The sequence below is a fragment of the Centroberyx gerrardi genome, chromosome 8 (genome assembly GCF_048128805.1).
Source record: "Centroberyx gerrardi isolate f3 chromosome 8, fCenGer3.hap1.cur.20231027, whole genome shotgun sequence".
NCBI classification, from domain to species: domain Eukaryota; kingdom Metazoa; phylum Chordata; class Actinopteri; order Beryciformes; family Berycidae; genus Centroberyx; species Centroberyx gerrardi.
The window spans coordinates 29,972,613-29,991,049 of record NC_136004.1 but is presented as its reverse complement, the minus strand read 5'-3'; the positions used below and the strand labels follow the sequence as shown (position 1 = coordinate 29,991,049).

Below are 18,437 nucleotides of genomic sequence, written 5' to 3'. Positions count from 1 at the left end.
AGCGTAGTGATATATAGAAAAAAGTGGAGAGAAAAAATACTATTGGTCATAAATGATAGCAACACTTCCCATCTGCATTGCTGTAAGCTGCTGTTGTGCATCATTGCCTGAATATTGACTTTTTATAGTGAACTCACAGCTGATATATCTCTCCCTAAAACAATAGCCCCATCTGGTGGCAGAAACACATCTCCACTTGACTCCAACCAGTAAATATTGGTAGTATAATAATATCAACTTGTTTTCTTTCATGTACACTGATTCCCTCTAGTAAGTGAAAAAAAGTCTTGTGAAACTGCCCTTATTTTGGTGGGAAGTTCATCTTTCAGGCCATCCAGCGATGAGAAACTCCAACATCAAATATAAACAGTGACATTCATTCAGGACAAAGGACACAGGAGCCGCTCGAGTTTGTGATCACATGAGCACTTTGTTATTTAACATCCATAGTAGTTTGATAATGTCATACGTACACGTCATATAGCCTGGACACACAGAGAGAAGAGCAGTGTCACTGATGCTGAAGGTATTTACAAGCAGGAGGAACAGCTTGATCTCTGCCAGGGCCGGAGGCAGGCGAGGGAGAGAGAAAGCAGAGAGAAAATGGAGGAGAGAGAAAGTGAGAAGGCAGAACCGGCACAATTTCTCTCTCCTTCTTTTCTTTTTTTCTATTTACCCCAACAGCTGACCGTTGTAGCATTTTAAACCCCAACATTTTAATATTTCAGCTAAACAAAAATCAAAATTTAATCTCTCTTTCTCTCTTTGCCCTGAGCCCCCCTCTCTCTCTCTCTCTCTCTCTGGTTGAATCACTACTATGTGTTCAGTACTTTCTGTCTCATGTGAATTGTGAACAGCCGAGGATGTCAATGAACAGCAAACTGCCTGGAGGAGCGACGGAGAGCGAGAGCCCCACATGACGCCATCACTCGCCATGCCTTCCATCACCATGGGCAACTTACAGTATGGTCAGCACTGAAGCTTAAGCTTATACTTGCTTCCTGTTATTAACATAACAATGCATTAATAAATCGGTAATAACATTCATACATATAGCTCTCTCTGGCAAAAATTAATCGTTGAAGTTTTTAAATATATTTACAATTCAAGGAGAATTAAATATTAAAATTATTTTTGCTGAATTACATGTGAAAAAAAACAAAATATAAAAAATAAAAGGACTGTACAAAAAGGCAACAAAAAGAAAATTGAAATGGTCAAATTATGATCTATGTAATTTTTGCAAAAAACTACACAAATATTCATTCTTCCATTCATTCCTTCATTCAGGCATGAATGTACATTTTACCATTTCATAATGTGTATTATTTGGACTGGGCAAGCTGTATACACTCAACATTTATCCAGGTATATATAGCCACAATTTCAGCTCTTTGTCAGCTGCATCAGCTCAGTCTGAACCTAAGGCCACATTTTACACCTGGGCATGACAGGTAGCGCATACTAACACAGGAATGCCCACAAAGCCACCATCACAAAATGTGTTGGGGTTTCCCTTTAAGCTATCTCTTAACCATCAAAAAATATCCACATATATATCTTTTTCTCCACAATACTTTTCTTTTAGGTCAACAGGAATCCCTGTAGACATAAAGCTGGAGGAAAATGATGAGTTGGACACATCATGGCATGTACAAAATATTATGTCAGGACCAATGATAGGTCAAGAGCCATGAAGTGTCCAACACAGCAATTCCCCCTTATGGTTCTTTATCAAGCACTTTAAGGCATAGACAAGATTTACCCCTCGCTATTACTTCGTTTATTACTAATTCATTTTGTCAGCGTCAAATTTCAGAACAGAGGGGCAAGGCTGGGGCAAATCCCCAACACATTCATAAAGACCTCCATAGATCTCCAAAGCTATATTTTGCTTTCATTGGACATCCTTCCCTGTTTTCAGCAATCGTCCATTCAAATGCTTTCCTCAGCAGTAACTCATTGAATTAGTCAATAAATAAATAGAACTCACCACATGTGTAAGTCGTATATGCATTTACAGTATGTACCAATAGATAAAATGCACGTGTATAGCTCAAACTTTATAGCCATTTGCTTGATCTTGTCCTCTTCAAAAGCCATGTAGTGTTCTTTTGATGAGAGTTTGGAGATTAAGGGAGGGAAAAGAGGTGTTGGGGGGGAGGGGATATGGCAAGAACACAGGTGAAATAAGGATAGTGGGGCGAAATGTTTTTGCTAGGTTACATGCACTAAACCAATCTCCTTCCTTGCTTCCTCCCGCCCGTTGGCAAAAGGTTTCTGTCCCATCACTCAAAACCTGGGAGTGAAAGAGGAGGAATGAGAGGATGTTACGCATTTCATCTTGCTTGTCAGTCCATCCATCCAATCCTTTGTGCAACCATGGAAACAGGCCTCGATGATCGATGATCCAGTAAGACAGATGAGGAATGGAAACAGGTTCAAACTGTTGTCGTTTTGCGTTCTTTTCCCTTGGATGGTATCGCCACCTATACAAACTCTAGTGTGGTTTTCTACTGTACAATAAGCTACTAGAAAACGCAATGAGAGTGGAGCAGCGACCAGCCTTTTGCTGAACCACATGCCTTCGCAGCTTGAACCGTCAACAAGTGAACAAGGTGCTCCTTTTTTTTTTAATCCTTTTTACTGAACTTTTTTAACCAAACCACCCACCTAAAACCTTACTACAAAGCAAGTTTTCACAGGCTTCTACATGAATGAAAACATAGCAATCAGCCGGTAAGTAAGCAAGTGGACATTGAACTTACTCGTCCTTGGACTGGTGGCAATAATTAAGCATTGTGTTCAAGGTGTGGCACAGCTAGGTGAATGTACAGAGAGTACGGCAAAGTGCAGCTAGGCATGGTATATATCATATTGTGAAGATTACCGTCTGTGGCTATCCTCATCTTATCTTGTTCTGTCAAAAGTTGAGGATAGATGGGACAGTCACACAGTTATGCTTGGAGCACAGCTTCACGCAGAGAAAGGAACGGCACACTATGTGTTAGATAGTGTTTGATAGTGTCTATGGGTCTTTGTTTCTTGTCTGGTCTTTTGGTCTTTGGATGTATGCATGCATACTTGTCTGAATGTACCCTTGGAGTAGATGTGTAGTTTGTGTTCGTGCCTGCATGCTTCCCTTGCATGTGTCTGTACATCATCTTCATATTTTCAATTATGTCTATTTTTTTCTGGAATTATCCCCAGTGTATAGCTATCACACTCTGACCAGCCAAAATCTCTGTACGCTCAGCCAAAAATTGAGTTTTGTGTGCAGTTGGTATGTGGCAGGGATGCCCTCTATCTCCAATGCTGTTTGCCTTCAACTTTTTCATTAGTTCCTCTTGGGACAGCTTTGGCTCAGCGCTGCCCTGGCCCAGTGGCATCTTGGCTGTCCTCCATGCTGTTGAGGGTAACATAGATGATGGGGACCAGGCCCCGGCTGGACCCCAGGGAGCAGAGCAGCCAGTCGGGGTCGGCCTTGCTCAGGACCCGCAGTATGTCGCCCTTGTGGAAGCTCAGCTGGCCGGGCTCGGTGGCTATGTGGTGGCACAATGCTCGCACCTCACTGAAAAACGAGGGCAAAGGTGCAAAAGTGAGAAAAAGAGATGGAGCGCCATAAATATATTACCTATCGTCTAACAGTTATGTTTACTTACACTGTATATGGTAGGGATGGGACGATATATCGAAATAATATATATCGCAATACAAAAATGTGAGAATATGTATCGTGGGCAGAAAATGAATCGTGATATTATCTACATTTTATTCTGCTATAGTAATCACAAATGAGATGGCTTTGCCCATCACAGTTTCACAAGCTCTTCATCCAAACTTTGTAATGACATTTTTAAATTGTTTACTTTCTAGCAAGCCAATGCCATCGGTAGCAAGATTTGTGACTCAGAAATACACATATTTCTGCTCAGTCATACTTTGTTGTCACTGAACTTTTATTTATTACATCAGATCGTGTTTGTATCGAATCGTGAATCCCATATCGCGTATTGAATCACATCGTGAAATAAGCATATCGTCCCATCACTAATATAGGCTATAGTATATGGTCATTAGAACTACGGACCCCATGTCCCTGTTGATTTATAAACCGGCACTAGTTTTCCTGACAAAACAGCAGGATCAACAGGACATATTTCAGGGTTCCCACACCTTCTTAAACATCAAATTCAAGGACTTTTCAAGGACTTTCCAGGACCAATTCCCTCAAATTCAAGGACGCAACACGGCATAGTTTGAGAAACGGATCAAGGTTAATTACTGTTACAACATTGAGAATTTTTATAATGAGAACTAGCAGGCTTTACAGAAGCTCACAGACGACAATTAAAAAGAGAGAGAGGCTTGAATGTGTGAACACTTCTCAACTGTGCTATTTACTAACGTTAAGTAAAAAAAAATCAAAAGAACTTCAATTTCTATTCTTGCACAAAATATATAAATTCAAGCACTTTCAATGACCCATGTCTATTTATGTCTATTTTCAAAAACTTTCAAGGCCTTGATTTTTTTTTCTCAAATTCACAAACTTTCAAGGATTTCAAGGACCCGTGGGGACTTTGAGATTTGCTTACCATGGAGACTGTTGTTTGGTTTCAGTTTGTGCTGCCAGTGTCAGAGGTGTGGTTTGAGTCTGAGTGTGTGGGGGTGAAGCCTCTGCCTTCTTCCCTGTCCCCGCTCCTATGGTCTGAGCTACAAGGTCAAGAACAGACCTATCCAGACCAAGCCAGCCTGACGGTGGCCTGATAGATTCAAACAGAGCAAAAACAAAGTGTGAAAATCATTGTATCGATGGCTATAGTGAATTTTGTTAAAGCTCTATGTGATAACTTGGCACGTCAGCAGCTACTCTGGTCAGAATTCGCAACTGCACACGATTTTTTTACTGCCGTTGCACTTTTAATAAAGTGAGACAACAAACAAGCGTGTTCTTACTGATCACATTAACACTCATGACACTGTAGGGAGCTTGGGATCAAACTGTTTGAACACATAAACACTCACAATACTGTAAGATGCTTGGGATAAAACACTGTGTCTGACGTTGTAGAATGCTACTCACAAAAGCTAATGGGCTAATAAATACCTACAATGCTAATGCGGCCGTGGTAGTTAGCATTAGCGTTAGCGTCTACTAACATAGTACCCGGATGTTACCCGGATGTTCAAAATCAGCTGTTCAGAGTCTCATGTTACGTTGATGGTTTCGTTGAAGCTTGGAAAGGCAAACTCCAACACTAATAGCAATTAAAAGTGAATGTTTTACCACTAAAAAGTCATCACATAGAGCTTTATGTTGTGACACTGTTGAAGCCACGTCCAGCTTTAAACTCACCTGCTCTTTTGAGTTTTTGCCCTCTGTTCAGCTCCCTCTACCCTCAAAGGAGAGCCCACGCTCGATCCAAAGAGCCTGCCCCAGCGCATGCTCTGTCCCAGTGAGGGGCTTTCCTCCTGGGCTGCAGCCTGCGCCCCAGCCCCGGCGACCTCCACAGCTCTCGTCTCTTTCTCTTGGTTGAGAACCGACTCCGGCGGGCTGCCCATCCACGACGGCCTTCCCCTGGATCCGGCCGACTCCCCGCTGGAGCTACTGCTGCTCTTCCTGCTTCTATGCCCCTCCCCTTCCTGGCTTGACTCCGCCCCTTCCACCACGCCCTCTCTGGTGGGCGGTAGCTGGCCCTGCCGTCTCTCAGAGGACTTCTTCCTCTTCTCGCACTTGATGAATTTGGACCCCTCTGCGGATTGGTCGATGTAGACCTGGGAGGACTGCATCAGTTGGTACCACCAGCCGGCCTGCCGATCCTGCCGCTGACGCCCCTCCTCCGACGAATCCCTCTCTCTCTCCTTCCTCCTGTCCTTCTCCTGCTCATCCTCACAGTCTGCTTGGCTCTCTCGTCCTACACCTTTCACTCTCTGCCCGCTCATCCCCCTCTCCTTCCACAGATTGGAAAACCCTACTTCCATCGTCTGTCCGCTGGCAAGCCCGGCCGTTATACTCTCATTCCCCGCCCCCTCTTTTCTCAACCCAAATTTTACTCCTGCCCCCTCTCTTCTCGACCCGACCCCTTCCATCCTCGGCCAGGTTCCCTCTCGTCTCAGCCCCGCCCTCTCTTTCCTCCCCTCGGCCCTCGAGTCCGCTCCCTCCCTCGCCGATTCGCTCCCAGTGGTGCTCCACCCCCTCATGAGCTGGAAAGTGGAGCGTGTTGATTGGTCGACACCCTGGCCTGCGGAGCACAGTTGCTCCTTGCGGCGGAGATGCTCCTGGCCTTTCTGGAGGAGGTGCGGCTCAAACAGCAGGTCCAGGTCAAAGGGGAGGAGCGACAGCGGCTGCAGCAAGAGGAGGAGCTCCTCAAAGAGCGGCTGACACGCCCCCTGCGACAGGGGAAGGAAACCCCACGGGTTGTAGTGGGCTGCTATAATATCTGAAGAAAAGAAACAAAGGAGGAAAAAAGATCAGAACAAGATTACTGCAGAAGAAGGAAAAAAAAGCCTTGATATTAGACTTGGGTGAAGAGGAACATCAAAGAACTGCTGGTCCTTTGAAGCTCAATGGTTACAGCATGGCACTGATGCTTCCAGGGTTAGGGGTTTGATTCCCACTGGGGCCACGCATGCTAAAGATGCATGCACCCATAGAAGTGTAAGGCAGAAGGCACTGAATAAAAGTGTCCACCAAATAGCACAAATAGCTATAGAGTCTTACCTTCATGTGTGTAGAGGTGATTGAACCAGAATTCCAAAGATCTCAGGCTGAAAAAGAAGGAGAACCACACATGAAAAAAGCAGCAGTACAAAAGACTTGATATGGAGTCTTTTGCAGCAGAACTTGTCATTGTGTCTTTAAGCATCATTATCCTTACAACTGAGTCTATAATGTACAGCTGACATTATATTACGTTATAGAGAGAAACACATCTGGCTGTAGATGTTTTGAATGTTGATGAAATTTGTTCTTTGTTTTCGTTTTAAAATTGTTATATGTTTGTTTTATGTCTGCAACTGTGTAACTGTTGCTCTTGAAAAAGAGATTTTTAATCTCAATGAGACTCCACTCCTGGTTAAATAAAGGTTAAATAAAAAAAATAAAATAAATAAATAAATCCCAGCAGCTGCACATCTGATTGCTAAAAACCCAAATAAGCTAACAAATGTTTGAGCGAGGTGCCCTTTAAACATATGAGGCAGAACAACACAGTTACAGTAGCATGGGTGTGGGCAGCTTCACTTAAGATTCAGGCGTAAGCTAGTGAACCTCCAGAGAACTGATGATCAAAGCCCAGTATCTGTAAGACTGTGTGTGTGTGTGTGTGTGTGTGTGTGTGTGTGTGTGTAGGCATGTGTGTATGCATAAATGTGTGTTGCCGATAGATCCAAGCTTGCAGCTGCAGAATCAAGAAGCAACCTCAGTCTTTGAAAAGTCACAGTACTTGACAATTCCACAGTGGCTCATTTCGGCTGCTGGTATACTATCAGATACAATAGAAGAGATAGTAATATTAAAAAGGAGATAATATAACTTGTAGGAGCTGACAGTAAATAATACAATAAAGATTGTTTGAACCTCACAGCCTGTAACGTGTTTCCTATTTCGGTCCTCTTACCTACATTCAGTGGATACACAAACAGTTTGAATGGAATCTTCTGTCTTCCCCTGCTTCCCTTTTCCCAGTTTATCTGTTCCCTGTCTCTGTTTATTATTCATGAAATACAGTGCTTCTATATGTCTGATTCACAGATTCATGCTAAATTCAATGTGATGCCTAGTTACAACTCCCTGTCGCAGGCATAAACACGCCAAATGGTGAACACTGACACCAAAAAATGCTTTTTATTTTCCTTTTCTAGTCTATTTCAAATAACTTGATATTGGAAGAAGCCTAGACTTGATTATGCCACAAGACACTTATCACAAAGATGAAAAAACAATAATATATTTGTATATTAGAAATACATTCTTTCGGCTTGTGACTCCCCCAAAATGAGTTCACAACCTCCTCAGTTGAGAACCACTGATGCACAAAACATGTGGATGGCAGTGACAGTGAAAACAGGGTGAAGAAAACTGACTCACTTGAGCAGGCCGAAAATGAAGGCGTTGAGTCTCATGCTGTGGCTGGTGAGCTCGGAGTACTGGCTCACCTTGGAGAACAGGCTGTGGAGAACACGTGTGGACGGGCCTGATGGAGACAAGCGTACAAAAGACTTCACTACATTACCCATGAGCACCACAGCCTTGTCAACCACTCCCCTAATACAGTCATTCAAACGGCTCTTATCACTGTAAATGATTGTACCTGGATCCAGCCTTTTAAAACATTAATTTCCTTTTTCATTTGAACAGTTTAATTCCACAATGAGATATCCACCATTTTAAAAATGTGACCTACTCTAGGGCTGCAACGATTATTTTCATTATCGATTAATTAATTAATTAATTGCTTACTTTAGTCTGAACAACAGACAAAAAAACCCAAAGTATTCATTTTATAATGATATGAAATGGAGAAAAGCAAGCAAATCTTAGCGTTTGTGAAGCTGTAACCAACAAATCTTTGGTATTTTTACTTGATAAATTACTAAAACGATGAATCAGTCATCAAAATTATACTCGATTAATTTTCTGTCAATTGATCTAATTACCTACTTAATTAATTAATAACCTGACCTAATTAATCGACTAATCGTTTCAGCACTAACCTACTCTAACAAAAAGAAAGAGGGGGGTTGAACCCGTGACCTTTCCAGTATGGGAAGGTTTCTAGGCCAACATGCTGCCATAGCTGTCATGTCATTTCATATGGAAGTGATGGGTAGAATTAAAATTTACCAATCACAACCAAACTGTACCAACATTGATTGACAATGATGTTTGAGACCCCCACTCTCCACCACCATCCTCACCCAGCTGTGTGGAGGCCTCCACCAGGCTCCACGGCTGGCAGCGCCGCTGTCCGATGATCAGGTCCAGAACGTAGGCCTTCAGACCGTCCTGCAGCACCTCATGCAGGGCCGGGCACAGGTACTTCAGGATGAGGTGGCCCACGTTGGGACTCACCCAGCTGTTCCCCAGCTTAGCCTGGTTGGGTGAAAAGGTGAGGAGTGAGGGGAATGGAAGTGAAATAGATTAGGGAGACGGGAGAGGTGATGGGGATCAGAGATGCAGAACGAGAGGAAAGTCAGAGTCAAAAATGTATAGTAGTAGACCTAGCCTTAACATGGACACTGAACTGAGGAAAAAAGAGATCATCATGTGTCATCTGATTGTGATTTCAATGTAATTTACCAACTGAAAGCTTTTTTAGGTTCTATCAACTGACTGATAACTTGCTATTACTTTGATTATGCTGTACTGATATTCTTAAGTTGTTTGTTGGGAGTCAAATATGGTTTCTGAATTTTGCTGAGTGAGCTTTACCCAGCCAGCAGTATCAGTTGTCCTTCTGGCTTCAGTTTGATGGTACATTTAGCATTCACTGCACTGTTTTGTCTGAGATATAGTTGCATTGATATGATAATATTCCCATTGCATAGTGTTATTTCGGCTCTGTTAAGCCAGTCTTAATGGAGCCACCAGTTTATTATTATTATTAGTAGTAACTGTAATGGTAGTGATAGTAGTAGTTGTAAAAGAAGTAGTAGTAGTCGTAGTAGTAGTGGTATTATTGTTATTTTTATTATTCGTAGTAGTTGTAGCAATAGTAGTAATCATGATAGTGTTATTGGTATTAATGTTATTAAAATTGTTGTTATTAATAGTAGTAATATTAACCATTTATTATCTTGGTCAAACCTTAACCAATTGTTTTCCATAAATAATGTGAACCTTAAGTTATCTGGCAAGCTATCTCGCTACACTATGTAATATTTTGATGACCCAGCCACATAGGACTGAAGAGCCAATCAGATTCATGGAAAGCCCTGTAGAAAACCCTCAGATGGTCCTACCTTCACATCAGGGTCTCGGCTGGTACCGAAGTGAGCCACAATCAGATCCACCGCAGTGTTCACAGCTTTCACCAGACCTGACAGAGCGACGGGGGGAGGAGAGCAGAGAAAGAGGTCAAGCACTCTCCTTGATGACTGTTTGCAGTGAGTGTCACTTGATACAAGCTTCTTTCATCGTACATTTTTTTTTGTCTCTGTGATATCCTATCGACTCCGAGAGGGATTTCTCTTTTCCCCTGCAGGGAGGTCAGAGGTCAGGCCAGCTGCAGAACAGCACCCGGGGATTCAGTGTCTTGCTTCAGGACACTTCAGCAGGGCGGATGTTTGCTGACATGGGGATTTGAACCCGGATCGTCCGGCTGAAGCACGGTCTCCTTCCTCATTATGCAACACCCTGCTGCCTCAAGAGGCCGTGGATCTCTCTCTTCACTGTCAAGCCTCTTCACAGTGAGTGGCACTCGATAAAAGCACCTTTCATCTGATTTTAATCCCCGTTTCCTTGACAACAACACTGTATAGTCTGGGATTGTGATTCTCGAAATGATAATCTGCGTTTTTTATTTGACGCTGTCCATCATGGCTGACAAAAGCACTCAAAATTTGTTCTCCAACCACCAGGTAATCCAGATGCACATACAGGTCAAGTCTAAACCTTCTCTCTCTCTTTGTCTTTGTCTCTCTCTCCTCACATCTCCCTCATTCTCTCTGTCTCTCTGTCATGCATAAACACAGACATGGCCTCACCTCTCTTCTGCCCCAGGTCGACAGAGATGTGGGAGTGTGAGCAAGAGGAGGAGGACGAGGAAGAGGAGGCGTCGGGGGACAGGCAGAACTCCTCCGGCGGCTTCTCAGTCAGGGAGAAATAGTCCGGCAGGAAGTCGCTGTAGCTCTGCTGCAGCTGCCTGGATGACTGGCCCACTGCTGACACACACACACACACACACACACACACACACACACACAAATGTAAGCACATACCTATACAAGCATAAAAGGATTTCGAGGAGCCTTTAGGGATCCTTTAAAGTGCAACCATAGGAGAACCCAAGAAGGTTCCTTGAGGAACCCCGACATAAAGCGGTCATGAATCCTTATTACAGACTAAAATGCTTATTGGCTCCTTTGGATCTTAGTGGAATTGCTGCTGAAGTACTAACCTCTAGTATTTAGAGTATATATCCAACTTGACTTTTCAAAGATGAATTTCACTAAACGTGCGCTTTGTAAAGCCAATAGAGACTGTCAGTAAAAACCACCTCATCTGCCTACAGCTACACAATAGTTAGCAAATGTGGGCAAGCGAGAATATGAACGGTTTCATTCCGAAATGCTATGAATCCATTTTAGGAAAAAAATCTTGCCTAAAATTCAGTCAATTCAGTCGATATTTAAAAAAACACAGATGATTCTATTATTAAAAAACATATAATAACTAAATAAATATTTTATATTATCTATTCTTAGGATAACTTCTAACTTTAATAGTAACCCATAATCTGCTTTACTTTCATTGCTGCAATAATATTTAAGGCGTTGTAGGCATTGATTTTTCCAAATGGTGGACATATTAATTTTGGAATGACACTCTTCATATCCCTGCAAGTGCACCACCCTCCATTGCGTACAACAACAACCATTGGCAGTAAAACAATGTGCACCATTGAGCCGTCCCAGGGCGTGGCCAGAGGGGGCTGATGGGAAGTCAAAGACGTTGCGCCTGGCAGATCGCCCGCCCCTTCGGGGGTCCAGGCTGCCAGACAAGGGGGCCGATGCGGCAGCAGAGGGGCCGGCTGACACCCTCTCCACCCCCAGAGGGTTTCTACGACGGTATTCTCTCCATTTCAGAGCCTGGGGAGAGAGGTGGTGGGCTGTCGGGGGTCAGGGTTGTGATTCGGGGGTTGGTGGTGGGGTTAGAGGATGGATTGATGAGTAAGTGGATGCGGATGGATATATGGGGAAGAAGCGGGGGAATTAGGGCGAGAGGCAGCGAAACAGCGGAAAGGGTGAGGAGATCAATCATGGAGGAAAAGATGGAGTGATGACAATTAGAAGGAAAGAGTGGGAGATCATGGATAAAGGGAGAGGAGAAAGAGAAAAAAAGAGAACTGTAAGTTTGTGCAGAGGCTTAGCTTCTCTTACAGTAAGTCAACTCTCATCAACAGCAGCCGTGCTCATATGCATCTTCTGTTTCATTCCTTAACCTTGCAGTGAGGCTAACTTCAACATCAGTAGTTGCAATGGATTAAATTTAATTTAAATGCCTGTTAATTCAGACCAATTGATTATGTCTATCATCAAGACACAGATGCAAAAAAGCAACTGTAAAGAAATTATGAAAGTTAAAAAAGAAGGAAAAGATGAGAACAAGACAAGAATAAAGCTGAAAGCAAAAGAAGTAGATATGAATAAACCTGGGGCAGTATCTGGCTGCATGTGTGCATGAGTGAGCATGCATATGTATATGTGCTTGAGGGTGTGTGTGCATGCATGTATGTGCGTGTGTGTATGGATCTGTGTGTGTGTATGTGTGTGTGTGTCATGTCCTTGAGTATCTATGTGTCCCTGTGTGCAGGGAATCTATTGCCAAAACAAACGCCTGCCATGATCTCTCTAATACAATATCACATTAGAAACCGCAGAAAGAAACCGGACACAGCAGCTGCTGAAATTCATTAGACACTTTTGCAATTTTATCATCTGAATATAACCTGCCAGAGTGAAAATTTACCATCAGTCATTTGGCTGGCGACTTATGTTAATTTCCCAAAAATCACCACATTTTAGACACAGAGACTTTTTTTGGAGCCCTACCATTGTGTGTCCTGGCTCCCGGCACCTTGCTTCCCTCCGACTGTTTTGCAGAGTCGAGGCACCCCAGGGGGCTCAGTGTGTCGCTGGGCAGCGCCGGCAGGCTGTGCAGCGCCCCGCGGTGGTAACAGTGGCCCTGCACCGGCGGCAGCATCGGCGGCACCGCGCCTCTCTTCACCCCCAGGGGCGGAGGAGGAGGGGTGGTGGGTAATGCCGCCGACCCTCCTCCCTGTTTGGCCGGCGGGGTCTGTAGGGGGCCGAGGCCTGCCGAGAGCGGGCAGGAGAGGCTGTGGGAGGGCTGCGGGCTGGGGGTGCAGGTGGAGCAGGTGCCCGAGCTGGGCGCCCCCTGCAGGCGGACTGGGGAATAGCTCCCGAGAGGCGAGGGCCGAACCGATCCGGGAGGAGGGGCCGCTGTGGCCGGTGCGCCCTGGTAGCTGTGCACATTTTCAGCTGCGTCTTCGCTCTCCTCTCCTCCCGGACCCCCAGAGCCAGAGCCGGAGCCGGAGCCGGAGCCGGAGCCGGAGCCGGAGCCGGAGCCAGAGCCGGGTCGGGCCTGCATCCCAGAGACGTAGCCGGTCAGCAGGGGGAGCAGAGGCTTGGGCTGAGGGGGCTTGGAGGCAAACTGGTGGTGGAAGGTGAAGGGCTGGATGGGGAGGGTGGTGGGTCGCTGGTCCTTACTGTACCGGACCACCGCCGGGCGACCGTCTGAGGAGCTGGACAGACCGCCTGGAGGAAGACAGGAAGGACGGACAGAGATAGAGATAGAGAGAGAAAGAATAAAGAGACATTAGTACAGGTTAGCATTTGTTAGCATAAAAAAATCCCTCCACTCTTATCCCCCTCACAGACCGCTCCTTATGCTTTTATGACAACGTTTAATAGAGCAATTTGTAGAATAGGAGCAAATGCATAATGGTGAATAGGCTGGAATGAAACCTAATAAACAGACAAACAGAAAATTGCCCAGTCATGATTCACAAAGTTCAACAGCTCTTATCACAGACAGCCATGCCACTGTTAGAGACACTGCTGTGACAGGCCCACGCACATTCACACACACACACACACACACACACACACACACACACACACACACACACACAGGCTAGACCTGAAGATACTGCGTCAGCCGTGCAGGAGAGACACCAGCGAGGAAAAGCCTTTTTTCTGCACTTCTTCTCTGTCACTTGAGTCTGTGTGTGTGTTTTTTTCTGTGTGTGTATTTCTTGATCCGGTGCGCTGTGTGACCGAAGGGAGCGTGTGTGTGACGTCGGCGACATTGCGCAAGCTGTTTGTCTCCCTTAAGGCCGGCCCACCGCTGCCACCTGAGCCGGGTGCAGCGGCGCCTCTCGGCCACACGGGGCGACGTTGAGCCGCTGTGGAAATGTCATGAGACAGCAACACACCCAGCCATGAGCTCCCACTGGGGACAGAGGGTAAAAACACTGCCTCACCCTCTCTCTCTCTCTCTCCCTCTCTCTCTCTGTCTCTCATATCTGCTCACTCATCCCTCTAATTGCCCTTTTTCCTCCCACCTCATCCATCTTTCCCTTTCTGCATCTCTCCCTCTCCTCCATCACTCAGTTTCCTGCCTCTTTCTCCCTCCCCATCTCTCTCTCTCTCTTTCTGTCCTCTTCATCACCCTTTCCTCCTTCACTCCTCCTTTTCTATCTGCCTCCCTCCCTTCTCTCGTTCTCCTCAGCTCTTCTCCTATTTCGTGGATGAATCCATTAGCCAGCCGAGGCTTTCCTTTGCAGCTCCCACGCTTCACGTTAGCATCATTAGCGAGCGAGCTGCTTCTTCCCAAAGGCTTTCACCGGCCCGCACGCTGCAGCGAAACAACGCAGCTGACTGAAGTGAAGGCTGATGAATAATATATGCTCTGGGACGTTGCACAGCGTCTCATTATAATCCTAAATCACCACATGCTCTTTATGGATATAGTGCCAAAGACTGAAGTAGATATCATGGATGTATTTGAGCCATGTGGAAGGCACGTCTGCCATTTTCTCAGGGATGACCTATTTCCTCAGGTGTTAAAAATTGTTCTCTCTCTCTCTCTCTCTCTCTCTCTCTATCAATCTTCCACTTGCCTTACACATTATGCACTTCAAAGAGTGAGCTTTCTGGATGAAGTGCTGTATAATTTTCCATCCACACCTCAATCCCGTTCAATCAATGAAGTCGTCCAACATCCCTCTTTCATCGGCCTGACAGCCCCCGGTCCTCTAGCTATGTTTCCATCCAACTGTCGAGCAAATTTTAAGCAAACGAATGTCGCAAAAAATAAAATGCGCATAAATACACAAGCTTCAATGTAGCTACATCAGAAAACATTTCCATAAGAAAAATGGGGTCTTTATGCTATCTCATTCCTTTTGCGACAAATTTGCTACACTATTGACGACTGATATAACACAATAGTGATTCAAACTATACCCAGGTTATGAAAGGTTTTACATTTGCTGTTCTAAACACTTCCCAGGAAAATCCAAGGAAAAAAAAACGCCACAGCACACTGAAGAATTTGTGGACTAGCACTTGCTAAAGACCGAAACGTTTCAGCCTTAAAAGAGTGTAAAAAGAGTGTCTTCTTTTTTGCTATATTGAGGAAATTTTATAGAAATTTGCAGTTTCCATGCAGCCTTTCTAATTCAACACTACAATATACTTGAAACCAACTTACTGCTACATGTACTCATGCTCAATGAGGCCCACCCTGCTTTGGATATAAATCTCTATGTTACTACCCCCCATCTTTTTAGCCTTCTCTCCCTCTGTATCTTCATCTCGCTTCATTATTTTTTCCCCTCCTCCTATCTCACTCCAGAAGTGTCTGTTTCTTCTTGGACTTACTGCAGCAGTTCCCCACTGCTGTGTGGGGGAAACTGAAGTAAAGTGAGCTCAGTGGCGCCTTGAGGTTTTTGCTCAAATAGAATAGAATTTTTATTACCCACAAGGAGAATCTGTCTTGCACATAAATCAGGCCAGCAGTGCACGAAAATCAGACAGTGCCTACCTGCCTACCTGCATACTGACCTACTTAGATACATACCGTGCTCATTCATTCAGAAACCTTAAGTTTCAAAGAGCTTAATGACATCCAAACCTGAATCTAGCAGTAGTAATTCAATATGAATCTACTAATCTTTTTTTTGTTCGTCTCGCTAAATCTGCTCCTACCTACCTTGTGTTTGTCATCATGCTGTCCTACAAAATGTTGTTTACCACTGATTGTGTTTAGTTAGACCTAGCTAGACACACTCTCTGTAAAGCCCTCTGAGACATGCTTGTGATAAAGGGCTATATAAATAAATAAACTTGACTTGACTTGACTTGTTTATATTTGTGGAGGTTGGTAATGTTGACCTGAGGCAGCATGGTTTATTCTCTATGAAGGGGGTATGATGGGTTTAAAAGATGACATCATTGTCAAATAAAGCATTTTGATTCAAATTGATAAACTTTATTCATCACCAAAGAGGTAAATTCTTTTTTTGCCCTCTTGTTGGGGTCCGGGTTTGTCTGGCGACCAACAAAGACACGCCCACTTGTGACCCTGTTGCTGGCACAAACACAGAATGGTGAACTTTGACACCAAATGACGATGTTGATTTCAGGCTGCGAATATTCATTCATTCACAAGAAGACATACGGTAATAAATTTGTATATTAGAGATATGTTTTCCCCCATATTTTATAAATAATCTCACAACCCCCTAAAGTAATTTCGTGACCTCCGGGGGGGGGTCCCAGCCTTTAGGTTGAGAAACGCTCTAATAGAGAACAGCTGGGGACTCCTAGGACATTCCATTCCCAATCCGCTTACACTCGACTGTCCTTGGTCTTATTCCAGTGGAATTCCAAGCACTCACTCTGTGTGTGTGTGTGTGTGTGTGTGTATGCAAGTCTGCATGCATGTGTTTATCTGACTTGACATGCACAACAGGCAGCTGAGACTGAGCTTCATACGGCGACGGTGGCGACTGTTTTTAACTCACAGAGCGGCGACTGGGCTCAGACCGGTCAGTTTACTGCAGAACGTCTTTTCAAATGAATGGGTTTGCACTCGACTGAGAGAGTATATTTCAGCGTTTAATTAAATTATGTGATGGAGAGAGAGAGAAAGAGCGTTCCCCGGTTCTCCGGTCCGCCGGCCTTCATCAGCATCTATCATCATAACGAAGGGTGAGAGACGGACACTGCAGGGCCGAAGACGTTTTGTCTATCATGTAATTTGAGTAGACATCGAAATGCATTCTCCTAGTCAGCTGTGAGCCCATTCCTTTGAATAGACTGTTGTTCAAACACACAAACCGTCCTCAACGCTTGCGTACCTATCTCCGTCACATGCTCCACATGTTTGGCCCGTTCACAGTTGCAGCCTGTTCAGATATTCACCTCTAGATCTCATGCCATACACGTCTCAGTGACAATTACACTGCGGCTACAGCTGTAATCAGCAGGGATAATATTTGCTGTGTAGTCTTCTGCAGTGTGCTGTTCACAGTGATATTCAATATATAGTTAAAGTTTAAAGTGGTAATGAGCAAGATCCTCGTTTTTTATTTTGTCTCCACCTTTGTCATTAAGCCCTCATCGCTGTGGTGTTTCTGCACTGCACTTCCCAGAGATCACCTGTCAATCAAACAGTGTGGGCGGAGCTTGGATTTTCTTTTGATGCAGTTTGAGTTTCTGTAGGTGGCGCTCTTTTCTTCTCTAACCAGTTCTTCTTCTTCTGTTTATTCCAAACAAACCGGAAACATAAAACACATCACTTCCTGTGGGCCAAAGGAATTTTCTAGGAAAGAGCTACCAGACACTAGAACAGCAAATGTAAAATGAATCATGAACTGAGTATAGGTTGAATCACTATTGTGTGTTGTCAGCTTCATAGTTTGTAAACTGAATTAAAATCTTAAAGGACTCAACACTTCATCATATCTTACTAACCATGGTAAAACGCACCCTTCAGTGACACTGAAAGATTACAGGTGCATACCATACACCCACATGCACACACACACTCGTGAAGATGAACACACACTCGAATGCACACACACACGCACACACACACACAAACACACAAGCTTGTCTGCACTGCTTTCTGTGCAGACAGAAAGTGACATCATTTTCTCTGCCAGCATGAAGAAACAATCCCATCTAACCTTCCCCTGTTTTGGGGACGAGTTGGGCCTACGGGGCCTGGACACACACACACACACACACACACACACACACACACACACACACACACACAGGGTATGCTGGTGTGGAGCTCAGTGGGGGGTTTCTCTGCAGCATTATCTATTCTCTCAGCTGATTGATATTCTGAACACGTTTGCCCCACTTCTCCAACCCTTCACTCCCCATACTGCTGAGGAGCGTTGTTTACATACACACTCTGCACCACTCTGTCCCTAACGCTCTTATACATGTTGGCACAAGGGCATCATCTCACACACACACACACACACACACAAACAAGCAGGAGTAAACACACATCATTAAACACATGCATACAGGAACAGACAAACCCAAATTCATACAAATAGTCATGTGTCTTGTGCCATTGGAGCGTTCATGTGATAAATCCCTTGAAGGTGTGCTGCTGAGCCCGGATCTACACTCTAAAAAAACTAGGGGTTCTTCGGGGAGTTCTT

The 18,437-nt window shown here is 44.5% G+C and overlaps 1 protein-coding gene across 1 annotated transcript in view; it reads right to left on the bottom strand.

The window, feature by feature from the left end:
* Positions 1–410: 410 nt before the first annotated feature.
* rusc2 (RUN and SH3 domain containing 2) overlaps positions 411–18,437 on the bottom strand; it is a 41,442-nt gene continuing 23,415 nt past the window's right edge. The window contains exons 4-13 of the mRNA XM_078285326.1: positions 12,778–13,500; positions 11,625–11,834; positions 10,711–10,884; positions 9,967–10,043; positions 8,923–9,097; positions 8,093–8,198; positions 6,725–6,771; positions 5,360–6,443; positions 4,599–4,766; positions 411–3,571 (exon numbers count right to left, since the gene is read on the bottom strand). Coding sequence (XP_078141452.1) covers positions 3,364–3,571; positions 4,599–4,766; positions 5,360–6,443; positions 6,725–6,771; positions 8,093–8,198; positions 8,923–9,097; positions 9,967–10,043; positions 10,711–10,884; positions 11,625–11,834; positions 12,778–13,500 — 2,972 coding nt within the window. The 3' untranslated portion in view covers positions 411–3,363. The remainder of the gene's footprint in view (positions 3,572–4,598; positions 4,767–5,359; positions 6,444–6,724; positions 6,772–8,092; positions 8,199–8,922; positions 9,098–9,966; positions 10,044–10,710; positions 10,885–11,624; positions 11,835–12,777; positions 13,501–18,437) is intronic.